At 52.3% G+C, this 14,406-nt stretch overlaps 2 protein-coding genes and 1 non-coding gene across 3 annotated transcripts; 2 read left to right on the plus strand and 1 right to left on the minus strand.

The window, feature by feature from the left end:
- Positions 1 to 20: 20 nt before the first annotated feature.
- On the plus strand, positions 21 to 3,596 carry LOC116941401 (uncharacterized). Its single transcript, XM_032952483.2, has 3 exons — positions 21 to 283; positions 1,086 to 1,795; positions 3,407 to 3,596. Exons 1-2 carry the CDS (start codon positions 244 to 246, stop codon positions 1,664 to 1,666), a joined length of 621 nt encoding a protein of 206 aa, XP_032808374.2. The 5' UTR covers positions 21 to 243; the 3' UTR covers positions 1,667 to 1,795; positions 3,407 to 3,596.
- On the plus strand, positions 2,394 to 2,589 carry LOC116941471 (small nucleolar RNA SNORA74). Its single transcript, XR_004402674.2, has one exon. It is a non-coding gene; the product is annotated as a small nucleolar RNA SNORA74 (small nucleolar RNA).
- Positions 3,597 to 3,651: 55 nt separating the features above from the next.
- LOC116941398 (M-phase inducer phosphatase 1-like) lies at positions 3,652 to 14,171 on the minus strand. Its single transcript, XM_032952479.2, has 10 exons — positions 13,837 to 14,171; positions 11,779 to 11,855; positions 11,406 to 11,457; positions 9,632 to 9,682; positions 8,868 to 9,003; positions 8,160 to 8,552; positions 7,924 to 7,986; positions 7,140 to 7,375; positions 6,057 to 6,168; positions 3,652 to 5,334 (listed from the first exon to the last, which is right to left on the minus strand). The coding sequence occupies exons 1-10, from the start codon at positions 13,932 to 13,934 to the stop codon at positions 5,185 to 5,187; spliced, it is 1,368 nt and encodes a 455-aa protein (XP_032808370.2). The 5' UTR covers positions 13,935 to 14,171; the 3' UTR covers positions 3,652 to 5,184.
- Positions 14,172 to 14,406: the final 235 nt, after the last annotated feature.

The following is a 14,406-nucleotide window of genomic DNA, read 5'->3' on the forward strand; positions in this document are numbered from 1 at the left end:
TCCTATTTAGGGGAGTGGGCGCGGCGTTGCAGGAGAAAGCGAGTGGAGAGAAGATGGCGCGGTGCGGCTGAGGTCGCGGTGGGGCGGATCTGGCTCCACCATCCGCGTCCATCCTCGTTGCCCGGGCCGTTTCACCCCCTATCCCGCACGTAGGCGCTCGCCCAGTAACCGCGGGAGTTGGTCAGGGGCCACATTTGTAATAAAATGCCTTGTTTTTAAAACAAATTGGAGTGGTTGAGGACGATGCCGCGTGCAGCCAAGATGCAGCCACGAGGAGCCAAGGGTGAGTTGTGGAGCTAGAATTGAGTCGCTTGTAGCCAGGGTTGAGTGGAGCCACGTGGAGACCCGGGTTGGCCCACGTGGAGACCCGGGTTGGCCCACGTGGAGACCCGGGTTGGCCCACGTGGAGACCCGGGTTGGCCCACGTGGAGACCCGGGTTGGCCCACGTGGAGACCCGGGTTGGCCCACGTGGAGACCCGGGTTGGCCCACGTGGAGACCCGGGTTGGCCCACGTGGAGACCCGGGTTGGCCCACGTGGAGACCCGGGTTAATTTAAGTGGATTCCTGATTGGGTCCCAATATAAAACGACGTTTCGGGCAATGCCCCCTAAATTCGGCAAAAAAGCGTAGTTTGGTCTCATCTGAGTCGAGTGTACACTCCCCAGCCGACGGCTAAGTCAAGCGAACCAACGTGAGAATGTATTATCAGCACACCGGTGTGTTGGAAAGTAAGACTACCGGTACTCCCCCAATATCGGGGGTGCTGCTAAAGCAGTAATTAACTTAGTCACGCTCCCCCCCGAAAAAAGCGCTCAAGTATAAATCATAATCTTCAGTCGCGAAAGTAAACGTGAGCATCGCGATCAATGGGCAGATAAGCCCCGTAGGCGTCCACTTAACATTTCACCAATTTTCATTTTGTCCTGGTGCGAATACGCCCCATCTCTCTAGCACCAATCTCTTTGTCGTCAAGACATTTATTCTCTGCGAGGTCTTCCTCTCCTTCCTGGTTCCATACATTTTAGTCTACGCGCGTTACACTGCATACTGTTTTATATTTTTTTTGTTACGTTTCACATCACAGGTAAAGAGGAGGCTGCGGAGGAGGAGGCGGGTGCGGCGAACGCGACCGCCGCCGTGGACACGAGCGCCTACAGCGTGGAGGAGCGCCTCGTGGCCAGCGTGTGGGTGCACGAGCGCCGCCACACGGGGGACACTCTCGCAGGCCTGCGCACCCGCTTCGTGGCGCGCTTCGGTCGCGAAGCGGCGCCCACCAAGGCGTCGCTGCTCAAGTGGGAGCGCAAGACGTTCGCCACGGGCTCGGTGCGCGACCTGCCCCGCTGCGGCCGCGCCTCGACGCGTCGCGCCACGTGCGCCGCCGTGGCCGAGTCGGTGCGCCGCTATCCCGGCAAGTCCACGCGGCAGCGCTCGGCCGAGCTCGGGGTGCCGCGGTCCACCATGAAGGACCACATCAAGAAGGACCTGCAGGGGGGGGGGGAGGTGCGGCAGCAGGAGGACCAGCAGAGGCGGCTGCCGGTCTTGTACAGCGGGTCGCCCCAGAGCCGGCTCGAGCCGAACACGGCGGCTCCGGGAGCGGCGGCCGACGATGTCGGTGATGGTGGTGGTGCCGGTGATGCCGAGGGGACTCCGCGTCTAGATGCGTGATCGGCCATCGTTGAGAGATAAAGTCGAGATATCTGACATCTCATCCATCCAGCCGTGAGCGAGCGGAGGCGAGGGGGTGGACAAGGATGGACGGGCCGAGAGCTGAAATCAGCAGGAGTCGGGGAAGAGGTAAGCGTGCCGTAGAGTCTGGGTGGGGCCGATTTAGAGCCACGGATGAGCTCCACATTGTCCGTGATGGGGGCAGTGGACAACCAGCCGGGTCGGCTTTCGCGACCAATATCCAGGGTCATCGTTAAATCAGTGTACAGGTAGGGGTCAGTAGAGAGCCATTGAGCACCGTGACTGAACCATTATTGGACATGCGTCTGTAGGCAACGGTCAGCGGAGCACCTAGCGGTCAGCTCTGCGCAATTGTCGAGTCATTCAGTCTATGGACACGCACAGTTGTGTAACCAAAATAGCCTGCGAGTATCAAGATCAACTATTTTTGTTTAGCAGGTAAGGCCGGCTGAGTTCAGCTCAAATAAGTTGTCCTATCTTGTGGACGTTGATTCTAAATTTGGAGGGAAAAACCGGATCACACGGAGTTTAAACCCATGCCACCACAGGGGGAGCGTGCAAACAGGCTGCAGCGCCATGCAAGCTCCCAATATGCTGGTGTCGGAATCGAACCCACGATCACCTGTATACCAGGCGCCATCGTGGCGCCCAATAAATATACACACACACTATACTGTATACACAGCAGGGTGTGCTGCGTGTGTAACCCAGTGGTTAGTCAGCCGCCCGGGCTCCCGTGCCCGGCGCAGCGTTACACCGCTGGGAGAACAACGGCCCCCCAGGGCTCCCCGTTCCCTCTCGTCGTCTTGACGCGGGGGCAGCGGGGGGCAGGGGGGCGGGGCCTGCTCGAGAGTGGGCGGGGCTTGCGCCGTCGGCCCCGCCCTAGTCAGCGCGCCTACAACACCACGCGCGCGCTCACCCACGTGATGATAGAGCCGAGTCTTGTCCATGTAGCGGTCTCCAGCGTTACGTACAACAAAGACAATGCCGTATGGACTTAAGAAAAGTGCTGTTGGTGAGCACCTATGAAGGCCCGGAACTACTCGAGGGGGTGGCCGCCTTTGTCTCCCCAGTGGGGATATTTATACACTGCACCAAATACTAATTTGAGGCTGAGTCGACCTAGGGGTGGGCCCAGGACCGGTTCAGATAATCGTTGCCGTGAGTGGGAATTGAACTCGGGTCCCTGGCTCAGGGCGCGAACTGCTACAATTTGCTCTTGTTTACGTATAACACGCAATTTCCACAGGCCTAACTCTAAAGTGGTGGCCCCTTGAAATGCAATAAACACAAGCAGTCTGAACAAGTCTAAATATTGCTTGTTCACTCGGTATAGGCTGCACCTTGCAAACGAGATGCTCACCACAAGGGATTGTCCTAGTGAACAATGTAGTTACATTAAGTTTTCCAATTGAAAAACATTGATTCTTAAACGTGTACTAGGGGAACAGCATGAGCTTACAGAAAAGATACTGCCTCCCATGGCACGGCACACCTTCACACATTCAATCAGCTGCACGTGCCTTCTGGGAGTAATTTCCAGATTGTTTCAAATAAACCAAAGTTCTGGTATTGGCATTCATCGTCCCGTCAGGCTTGGCTGAAATCAATGCTGATAGAATCTAGCTTCAGAATAGGTTTCAGTATAACTTGATCTTTCATGTGTATAAGTAAACTGAAGGCAATGTCCAACAAGTTGTTTCTGCTCCTGTGTTGCAGGTGATGGAGGGGAAGGAAACCCCCACCACCCCTGTGGCTGCTGGGTCCAAAGGATTTACTCTGGAAGTTTCTGCATTGATTAGATTCTCTGCGATTTATGCAAATGATATGGTAACAGTACAAACTTGAGGAATGAGACATTTTACAAGAGCCTGCAAGTTCTGGTTTCAATAAAGCCGATTTTTGTGAAGTTCTGTCTGGCCCTGAGTGTTGTGGAGGAGTGCTGATTAAGTCAAGAGCAGGGGTGGTGGTGTGATATTTATTACAGTTCAGGGGAGGGGTTGGTGTGCACAAAGTAAACAAGGGATTGTTGGGCCATGAGGGTGAGTTCAGTGCACAATTGTCAACAAGCTACACTGAACTTCATTTAAACTAGTAGCTAAAGTCTACTTCAATGGCAAGTGAACTAACTTAACTTCAAGCCAGCTGATAAACTATCCACCTACACAACTGCACTAAACCAGGAGCCTCTGCTAAACCGCAAAAGGCACTTAAATTGTGTAAAGTAGCACTTATTTACAGGAGGGAATGGAAAGCACTAACATGGGATTAAAAAAAACTTACACCCAAAATAACCTACCCTTGAGTTTAAATGTCACAAATTTCTAGTAAAGTGTTTTCAGGGGAGGAAAATAACACTGCAGTATATAAACAGCCATAATACGAATTCAAAAAACAAATCACAACCATTTGAGCTACATGCAACAATTCACTTTAAATGTCAAACCCTATGGCCTGAGAAATATGACTGCTTCAGGCAATGGCCCTTCACAGCACTTACCCACCATAAGTCATGAACATTGTTTTTTTAACTTAACTTTTAAAACTGGTACCACAGCCTATTGCAGCAAATAAATTAAAATATGAACTGGTCCTTAAAATTCCAGGAAACCACTGCAGTCAGTTACTTCTAATCACATGCTGGCACATTAAATATTTTCAAACGTTCTGGTTTAAATGTTACACTACAGCAATAAATCCTAAATATAAAAAACACTAATCTCAACACCATTTCACCCACACAAGCAGTTAACCACTCAACCATAGAGGATCATAGATATTTTTGTTTGGGTTTTAAAATAACACCAATTTATCAGTCCTAAATTAAAATATTCAAAGGTCACTCATACTACACGATCACGCACACTGGCAGAGAACCATTCCTAAGATGGAGGCACCAAGTGCACATGGGCTCCACATCGTGCAGAGGGAGCAGCAGCCCTCCCCGCACCCCAGGTATTCTCTTGAAGCCCCTGCTCCCCTAATGCATCAGAGCCACGGCAGTGTGAGGCCCTGCTGGTATGGGTGGTTTTCCACCATCTTATTTGAAGTAGAGCCAGATAAATTCTTAAACTGGTTTCACAAGACATCTTGAATCTGGCTTGGGGGTTGAGCAGGATCAGAGGTAATTGTTTGTCAGCAGCAAAAGATTGGAATCTGTAGTGGGAAAACCTACCCAGTACCTCGTGCCACGTTGGGCTGGCTCAGCATGGCCTTGACAAGGCTATGTTGTACAGTGGGAACAGAGGCATCGAGTCCCTGGGTTGCTTGAGAGTTCCAATGCCACGCATGGGGTTCCTGGGTCTCAAAGTTCCCGGAGTCTGTTCCTTCAACTCCCTGGGTGTCCCGAGTTGCCCCGGTCGCTCGTGGAATCGCAGAATGCCTCATTGAGCCACCCGGGTCTTGGGAGTTTTCCAGGCCTCTTATGGAATAACCAAGTCGGAGCACTGCAGTCCCTTCGTGTTTCCCCCCCCCGATTTGCTCAACGAGTGTGGGCCTCAGGTGGTGTGCAGGCGCGTGAGCAGCGCCACAGCGGTGCTGCGGGGCCGCGTGTGAGCCCACGAGCGGCTCTTGCTGTGGAAGCGACGCAGCTCATCCTTGAAATCCTGGTGCCGCATGGGGCGGTACGCGCTGGGGTTGCACATTTCCTGCCGCACGCATGCGCAAACACGGGACCACAGAGTACGTGTCAAGGCCGTCACGGTGCTTAATTGTTTTCATTTTACTTTACTCAATTGGGATTAAACAGCAGCGATATCATCTGCCCCCCACCCCCAACTGCAAACAATTGGCAGGACCATCCTTAAAGTGTTGAGACTCAGCGAGGCTTTCCTCAGTAGAAAAGTAATAGTGTATTAGGGAGCATTTATATGAATTCACTCCAGTCACGTGCTCACCAATAGTCACCTGCTAATCCATTAACTTTACTCAATTCAAAGAACGTGTTACACTTATTGCAGTTTTGATAGTGCTGTTTGCAACTGGCCACTTCATGTTTTGGCCCTGCGCTCGTAAAATGAAAAACAAACAAAATTATATGCATAAATATCTATCACGAGATGTGTTCTATCCACTGCTGGATGAACACCTCACTTGTTACCACGTTCTTGCGACGCCACACTCCAGTTGAACTTCTGCATGAGTTGCTTTTTTGTTGGTGACGTTATGGTCGTGTTAATGTGTTTATGGTGGTGTTAGGTGTGATGGTGGTCGGGGTGTTTATGGCAGTTTGGTCTACAGTGGAAAAGCTGGCAACCATATCTATACGAAGGTGGTGGTGATGTTATGGGAGAATGAATGTGATGGTGCTCTGGTGGTAGGCAAGTGTGGAGGGTGAAGGGTGATGGCTGTGGTGGTTTTAGTCCCGTACCGGTGTGTGTGGGAAGAAGTCCTTATAGCCCCCTCGCAGCACGTACATCTCCGGGTAGTGCAGGGTTGGGTACGAGTTCACCTCCCGGTCCATGCGCCGCAGAGTCTGGCACCTGCAGCCGCGCGGCGTGACACGCGCACACACACAGCGTTAGGACCGTACCCGCCGCAGTCACGCCAGCTACGTCGCCTTAGCAGACAATGTGGGCGTGTTTAAAAAATATAAATTTCATCATGGGACCTCCTTTGCCAGTACCAAAATATGTAAATAGTGGTTAATGCAGACATGATTCCTTGTAAAAGGTTTCAGTTTGGCGTTTTCACATCTTAACACCTGTTTTGTTGCCAGAAAAAAATGGGAAAACCTATTATCATATAAATTTCAACTTGTAACGCGCCGCGGTGGTCATTCGCTTGCTCTAAGGGAGAAAACGACTGAGACGCAAGGAGGAAGTACAGACAAGCGGGAAGGCAGCAGCCACGCGGTGAGCTGACGCCAGCAACTGCCCAAGCTCTTCAGTCCTCCATATTAAACGGTGTTATCGGCCAATTATTGAGTATACATGTGGGAAGAAACGCGTGCAAGGGGGAGACAACAACCCAATCCTACACAGGTGGAGTCCTCATTTTAGCTGTAGCGCCTTTTCCTGGCGAGCCAGGGTACGCCTCCACCTTGACACCCAAAAGGAAGGGATCACTGTTGCTATAGGCTGGTGTCAGTATGTGTTATCTATGGTAGTGGCAGGGACAGATATAAAATGGTATTGGGGGGCAAGATGTAAGTGTGGCATTGATGGGGATGTGGTTCTATTCTTGCAGTGGAAATATGGTTCAGGAGCTCGGTGCCAATGTCAAGGTCTCCTGGTCACGATGAGAGGGCTTCAGGAGAGCTCGCGTAGTTTTGCTGTTCCTCCTCCACTGAAGGATGAGACTACAGCAGTTAACCACGTGGTCCAGCGTCTTCGAGGAGGATCGTTAAAGCCAGGAGGTGTGCTGCCGTTTGTGTCTCGAACGAGGCGTTTATTCCGGATGTGGGTGTGCAGCGCAGTTGCCAATGTTGAGTTGGGCCGAGGGGGGCACTCACTGGCGGGGGCCCCGCTCGGAGGAGAACTCGCAGTAGAACACGAGCACCAGCTGCTCGCTCGCCGGTGAATTGGGGGCTGGGGCCCCCCGCAGCAGCTGCTGCACGAGTTGCTCCTCGCGGAAGAGGTTGAGGGCCCCCCGCACGTGGCCACCCTCAAACTCGTAGGGGTAGCGGCAGTCGAGCACCAGGAAGCGCGGCACGGAGTCGGAGAATTCCCCTCGCAGCAGAGCGGCCATCTACACAGGCAAAGATCCCCAGTAGAACCTTAACAGACTGTAGGTAGGTAGGTGGGTCAGCACAATGCCCAGCCGTCTTTGTCTCCCCAGTGATGATGTTTACACACTGCAAAGGCCAAGTAGACTTCAGGGAGGTCCAGGACCGATTAAAATATTAATTACTGGTGTTGGCCGTGAGCGAGAATCAAACTCGGGTCACCGGGTTTATATCACAGTGCGATAACCACTGCCCCATCGCTCCCCACACAGATATACTGTATATACACAAACGCAGCTACTCACAAATGCACGCATGCACAGACAACATGCACCAGCACACTGGGATACATGTACATGCTATGCACAGATAAACAAGTTTGTACACACAGACACTACGAGCTGTGGTGTAATAACGTGGTGCTGTCTTGCGTTACGTATGTGTGTGGCGTCGACATTTTATTGTGGCAATCCCGTGATCCGACGATATGGTGCAGTGTTGGGGGCGATATATCTTGCGGTGCGGCATTGCCAGGGTGTAGCGGCGGTGTGGTATGTGTGCCGTCACTCACCGTGTCCTGGGTGATGTAGTTAAGGTCCTGGTGCTTCCCGGACACCGTGGGCAGCGAACACGGCTGTGGGGAGGAGTATGGTGGGGGGGGGGGGGCACGCAGGGAATTAGCCGATGACTTTTAGCGACTCCCTGCCTCAGTCAGCTGGTCCAGCCAGTCAAGTGATGCGGTCAGGTGATGCGAGGTGGAGGGGGGACGGGAAGTTAGGTGGGAGTCGGGGGCAGTTTCTCACTCACCCGAGAGAAATCTCCCAGCATCTTCTCCTCGTCCAGACACGCGTCCAGCGCCTGCTGCACAGCCTCATGGTCCCACATTCCTGTGGGCGCCTTCAATGGCGGCGGCGACAGCGATGGCGCCGACGGCGATCGCGGTGCCGACGGCGGCGCCAAGAGGGGGGCGATCGCACGGCGCCGCTTCTGCATCAGCGACTCGGCCGTGCTCGCCCGCTGCAAAGGGCGCTTGAGGCACCCCGTGGGCGACCCGTCACCGGGGGTGAGGGGAGACAGGGGGGTGCGCGGTCCCCTCCACAACTGCAGCCCTCCGCTGCCGGAGGGAGGCGGCGGGTGAAAGACCCCCGCTGCCGGCGACACCATGGGCGCGGTGAAGAGGCTCGCCATGCTGAGAGGAACCTGAACACGGCAGGGAGAGGGGTGCAGAAGGCACAACATGAGCAGGCGCTGAATCCTACTTGACGAGGGGGGGGGGCGGAGGTGGGGGGGGGGCAGAGCCAGACCACGAGCAGCGAGCCAGCAGTGGCGAGGGTGAACGGCGAGTCACCACAATTAGCCACCAGTCAGAGTGAACAGGCAACACTGGGTATCAGTGAACATAGCAAGCCAGCACATCAAGGGGACCTAATGTATATGCGTTTGTTTTGGCACCGATTGTCATTTGCTTCACTGCTGTATCTGTTCTCCTGGCCCCTGCCGTACCTGACCTCGTACCTGGCAGTTCTCTTTGTTGACGTCGTCTTGCAGCTTGTGGGAAAGCGGGGTGAGCTGAGCGAGCAGGGCGAGCGAGGCAAGTGGGCTCTCGGTGCCGCTCACCGGCGTGGGAGTTGCACAGTCAATTTTCCTCCGCCTGGGAAGGGGGGGGACAGTGGGATCCACAGTTACGCGCCAGTTGGAGAATCGATGGATTCTTGAATCCATCCGTGCGGAGCCTGATGCGTTTTCCCCCTTGTGTGTGTGGTTTCTCCCGATTCTTCCACACGAAGCCAAACACCCTCCCCCCACCCGCTTCCCCCCCCTCACTGGCCCCCTCATTCACAAAGGAAGCCTGAGAAGAGAGCACCTGCTGGTGTCCCTTTCAGTTAGAGACCCCTTCACAGAGATCTTTCAAGGAGACCCCTTTACCCAGCCTGGACAGGGGGGGTCCCAGCAAAGTGCGTGCGCACACACACAGCACACCAAAGATGCACCCACCATTCACATAAGCCACTATCACACCACTCGCACACACACACACACCACTGATGCATACAACAATCACAACATCAAGAGCCGCCATTCGCCACTGTGACGGTGATATCACCACAGCACTTGTGCCAGGCCGTGTGCTTTTGAGTACACCGTTCACACACAACAGACATGCAGCATTAACATACGCACGTCACACACCAATCGCATGCACCACACGAAGCACGCCAATTACGTACACGCCCCATTCGTACACCACAACACTGCCCGTACTAAACCCTGATGCTCACCTCCTCCTCACGACCACCTCTTCTTCCACATCCTCACCCCGGCAGCTGCTCCTGGTGGGAGAATAACGAGGGAGATGAAGTCACGTCAAAGTGTGCGCACGATTTTAGAGCAGTAGTATAGTGCAAAGTGCTGTGCTACAAACCCGATTACCCGAGTTTGCTTCCCCCTCACAGCCAACACCAATGACATTTATCTGAACCAGTCCCGAGCCTCCCCTAGGTCGACTTCGCCTTAAATGAGTAACTAGTGCAGTGTAAACATTAGTTTGGAGAGACAAGGGCGGCCAGGCGTGGTGTTGGCCACCCACTTTATCACGTGCCGAACAGCACTGTCAAGGCCATACGGGGGATCTTTGTCTTTGTACACGTATGTATACGAGCAAGCTAGCACACTTGCTTACATGTCAGCGCGCACACATATGTAGACGTGTCCACATCTTCACGCGTGTCGAAAGCGTGTACAAGCGTATGCATACGGGGGTCTGCGCACGCACGCGCGCACGCGCACGCGTGCCATCTGCCTCGTCCACACCCACCCCATTGTGCCTCCCAGTGACCCCTCGCCCTGCCAAGGAGGTTCTGAATGGGACCTGCATTCCAACAGGGCTCCCTTTAGGAGATGGGGGACCAGCAGCTGGAACTCACGGGCCCACCTCCTCCCCTCCATCCCCCACCACCCTCCCCCACGCTTTAGTAACAGCTCATTAAGAGAGCAGCTGCAGGGACAGATGGGAGGCTTTGTGTGTCCATGGATCTTTGTACGTGTCCATCTGTGTGTCCATCTCCCTCGGTGTCCAAATGTGTGCGTCTGTCTGCGTGTGTCTATGCGTAAATGAATGTGTTCTCTTTGTCTGCGCGTTTTGGGCGTCTGTCATTGTTTCTATGCCTGTGCGTCTATATCTCCCTTTGTGCATCTCCCTGTGTTTGTCTCTCCCTGTTCATCTCTCCCGGCACGTGTCCCCCCCTGGTGTGTATATCGAAGCGTCTATCCTTGTCTCTGCATCCAAGTGTGACTGTCAGTATCAGTGTGCAGGAGTCTGATATCAGAGTCTAAACTATCTCTGTGGGTGCATCTCTCCATCTGTGTGTTTGCTTCCAAGTGTATCTCTACATCTCCACTTGTCTGTGCGAGTGTGGGCATCTGTGTTTCTCAGCATCTGTGTTTCTCAGCATCTGTGTTTCTCAGCATCTGTGTTTCTCAGCATCTGTGTTTCTTAGCATCTGTGTTTCTCAGCATCTGTGTTTCTCAGCATCTGTGTTTCTTAGCATCTGTGTTTCTCAGCATCTGTGTTTCTCAGCATCTGTGTTTCTTAGCATCTGTGTTTCTCAGCATCTGTGTTTCTCAGCATCTGTGTGCGCCCATTTCTTTGCGTCTATGCGGCTCTTTGTGTCTCTCCATCTGTCTCTACGTCTCCTCGTGTCGCCGTCTCTCCATGTCCACCCCCCACCATCTCCTCTCCATGTCTTCTGATGTCTCTGGATCTTCTTGTAAACTAAACCATTTTATTTTACCAGATAAGGCCCACTGAGCTATAAAGTGCTTTTTGAGAAGTGACCTGGCTACAAATGATAGCTCAACAAAGTGGCATAAATAATCTAAACGCGCGTTTCTAAATGGAGGGAAAAACCGGAGGACTCAAGAGAAAAATCCACACGACCACGGAGAGAACATACACTTTCCAAGTATACAGGCGTCAGGGTCGGGATTGAACCCACAGCCTCCTGCATACCAGGCGAGAGAGTTAACTCGCTACCAATTGCGTCTCCCACTCACCGTCCGCGAGGTGCTCGTAACCCCAGGGGACTCTGGAACCCAAGGAAGGAGTCTGTGATGAGAAAACAAAACACAGGGGGTTGCAACGCATGCCTGGGGTCCCAAAGGGAAGGGGGTTCAAAAGGGTATCACAGGGATCACACACAAGTTAAAATGGCATGGGATTGGTTTGTCTTAACTTGCTTCTCATTGATCATTGTGAACCCCCCACCACCCCATGCAGAATCAGAATATGTATGTATACTGGATGAATCCAATGAGCTATAAAGCTCTTTTTTTAACAGATGCCCAGTCGTTTAGCCAGATGCACCAGGACCCTGAGCGTTTTGGGGGTCGATTTAGGGGGGGAGGGTACATGAGGTCAGACACAAACCTGAGTCCCAGGAATCCGGGGAGAAGCTGCAGAGTGGTACAATTTCCTGGTCTTCTTGCCTACTTGGGGTCAAATGACTGACACACACAAGTTTAGATATGCAACACACATCCTTAACATAACGCATAATGTACATTTTCCCTCCTTTGGCTGCCATTTTGTTACTAGGCTTTATCAGCCATTTTCCCATTTCGCCATGGCATGTTCTGCCCTAGATCACTCACATTTCTCAATGGTCAATCATCTTCCCCAATTTTTGTAGGGGCAAATGCAAATTTGGAGTCAATAAAAAAAACATACAAGCAAAAACCAAGATCATGCAAAATTTGGATAAAATTATTGTTGCAAGTAACAACAACTGTAAATGGTTCAACCATGAGGTATGAAGTATCTACTGATGGATGAAGGCCTCCTCCACCCCCGCCCCCAAAGCCATCATGGCGAGCGTGATGCAGCAAGCAGCCCAGCCGTGAAAGAAGTTCAACACACATACAACTACTGCACCACGAGCTCCACGGGGGACGTCCTCTTGGATGCAATCCCAACACACCGGTATGCTGAACTAGTAATTAATTGACACGTTTTGTTTATCTACATCATGGGACCTGCTTTGCATGTAAACAAAACATGAGAATAGGTTTTCACCTTTATCTGGCAACAAAACAGGTGTTAAGATATTAAAACAAACTGAAACCTTTTACAAGGAATCATGTCTGCATTAACCACAATACTTGTGCTTAAAATGAAAACAAAAAACGTATTCTGATAATATATGCATTGTCTTTGAAACCGATTGGTCCACACCAGAGACAGCTTTCTTATTGAGTCTCAAAATGGTGTTAGACCAGAGGACGTTTAACGACACATTTATATTTTACGCGTTCTAACCCAAAAAATAATCTTATGCACAATATTGGTGGCGAAATCCTCCTCCTAGGTGTTAAACTGCAATCGCTATGCTGGCTGGGACCAAATTGTAACCCTTGTCCACCGGCCATCCATTTTAGCCACGACTGGGCCTGACCAAGCTCACTTAGCTCTTCTTAACACACCCTTCTGTTGATGATGATGCTGCTGCGATTAACAAACAAGAAAATGCAACACGGTCGTCAATTACAAGTGTATGTTTGTAGCCCAAAAAGGAAATAAATAAAATAGGCAACGTATTGGGCAATAGTCCTAGTTCAGAGCTGTGACCACAGAGAGAGAGTGGTCGATGGGAGACTTTACTCGGTGATACTATGGGGCCTGATGACCCAGTTTTTAATTAGGCGATATTAATGTGCGTGTTGTACTTATTTCGCACCGTACGTAGCCGACCGTGCCAATCGAGGTGCGATGCAAGCAACAGTTACAAATTAACTTTCAATACAAACGCGTTAATTTCGCAATACATTTTCTAGAATTATTAACAAAGGACATTCGTCTACCAACAGCTACGAATAGGGCATGAATATGGGCTCATTGCCGATTAAATAGTAAGGCCACACGCGGTGCAATTGACAAATGTGTCCAGAGGTTTTGCTAATTCGCGCCGTGGCGAGGTGGACAATGGAACGGCGTCCCGCGAGAAATCGACATCACACAAACTGAAAATCAATGTTCAACACAATAGTCACCGTACTTTGTCGGCTCGGGCAGGTTATGTTGACATTGACCACGGCACAATTACAAATTAAGTTACAGAAGCATTCAAAAGGCACAGAGGTCGCAAATTTGTACGGTCAACGGAATGGTGTACGGTGTATTGACGGGGTAAAATAATTCCGCGACAATTTGTCAGCACATCATCACCAATACCATCACCACAATACCATGTTCACACTTCCATCACCACGGCAACATCACCAAATCATCAACAGCAGCAGTAGCACCATACCATTATCAACAACAACCCCGCGGGCCTCGCGCAAGGCCCAGGTAGGCCTCGCTTAACAGATGGGGAAGTAGAGTGGGGGGGTATGTGACCCCCATTTGAAAAAGTTGATGGAAGAGGGCCCCGGTTAGGGGGGGGAGGGGGGCTCGCTTAGGGAGTAGATAGAGGGGATCACCACGAACCTGTACTGCAGCGAAATGAAATCCCTCGGCAGGTGGCCGGCCACGGACGGCAGCGCGGGGCTCGCATCTCCCGGGTGCGCACTCGCCAACTCGGCCATGTCGTTGTGCAACCCTTGTCCCTTGAGCAGGCGGCGTCCCTTCTTCGTCCCCCTCGTCTTCACCCTCGTCTTCACCCTCGACTTCCCACCCCCTCCCGCTCCCTCCCCTCGTTGTCTGCCGAGGCTGCCGGTGGACAAAGGCGGAACGCGGAGGGAGCGAGCAGAGAGCGACCTGCGCCTGCAGTTGTGGCTTTAAAGAGGAGGAAGCGAGAGGGTGGCGCCCAGCGCGCCGCGTCACCGCCGTCTCGCGTCCCCGACGTGCTGGCGTCATCGCATTTTAAAATTCCGCGCGAAATCCTCTCGGCCAATCGGAGCCCCGCATCCGCGAGGGGCGGGAACAGCGCCGGCCAATGAGCGTGCGCGAAAATACGCGCGGCGTCCCGGACTTGGAGGGCGGTGGACTCAGCGGGTTGCGGGGGGGGGGGCTTGAATTAAAATGTATTTTTTTATATCAATTTTTTTAATAGCAATT

This window comes from Petromyzon marinus, chromosome 11 (genome assembly GCF_048934315.1).
Source record: "Petromyzon marinus isolate PM22_M1 ecotype Great Lakes invasive population chromosome 11, UKy_Petmar_22M1.pri1.0, whole genome shotgun sequence".
NCBI classification, from domain to species: Eukaryota; Metazoa; Chordata; class Hyperoartia; order Petromyzontiformes; family Petromyzontidae; genus Petromyzon; species Petromyzon marinus.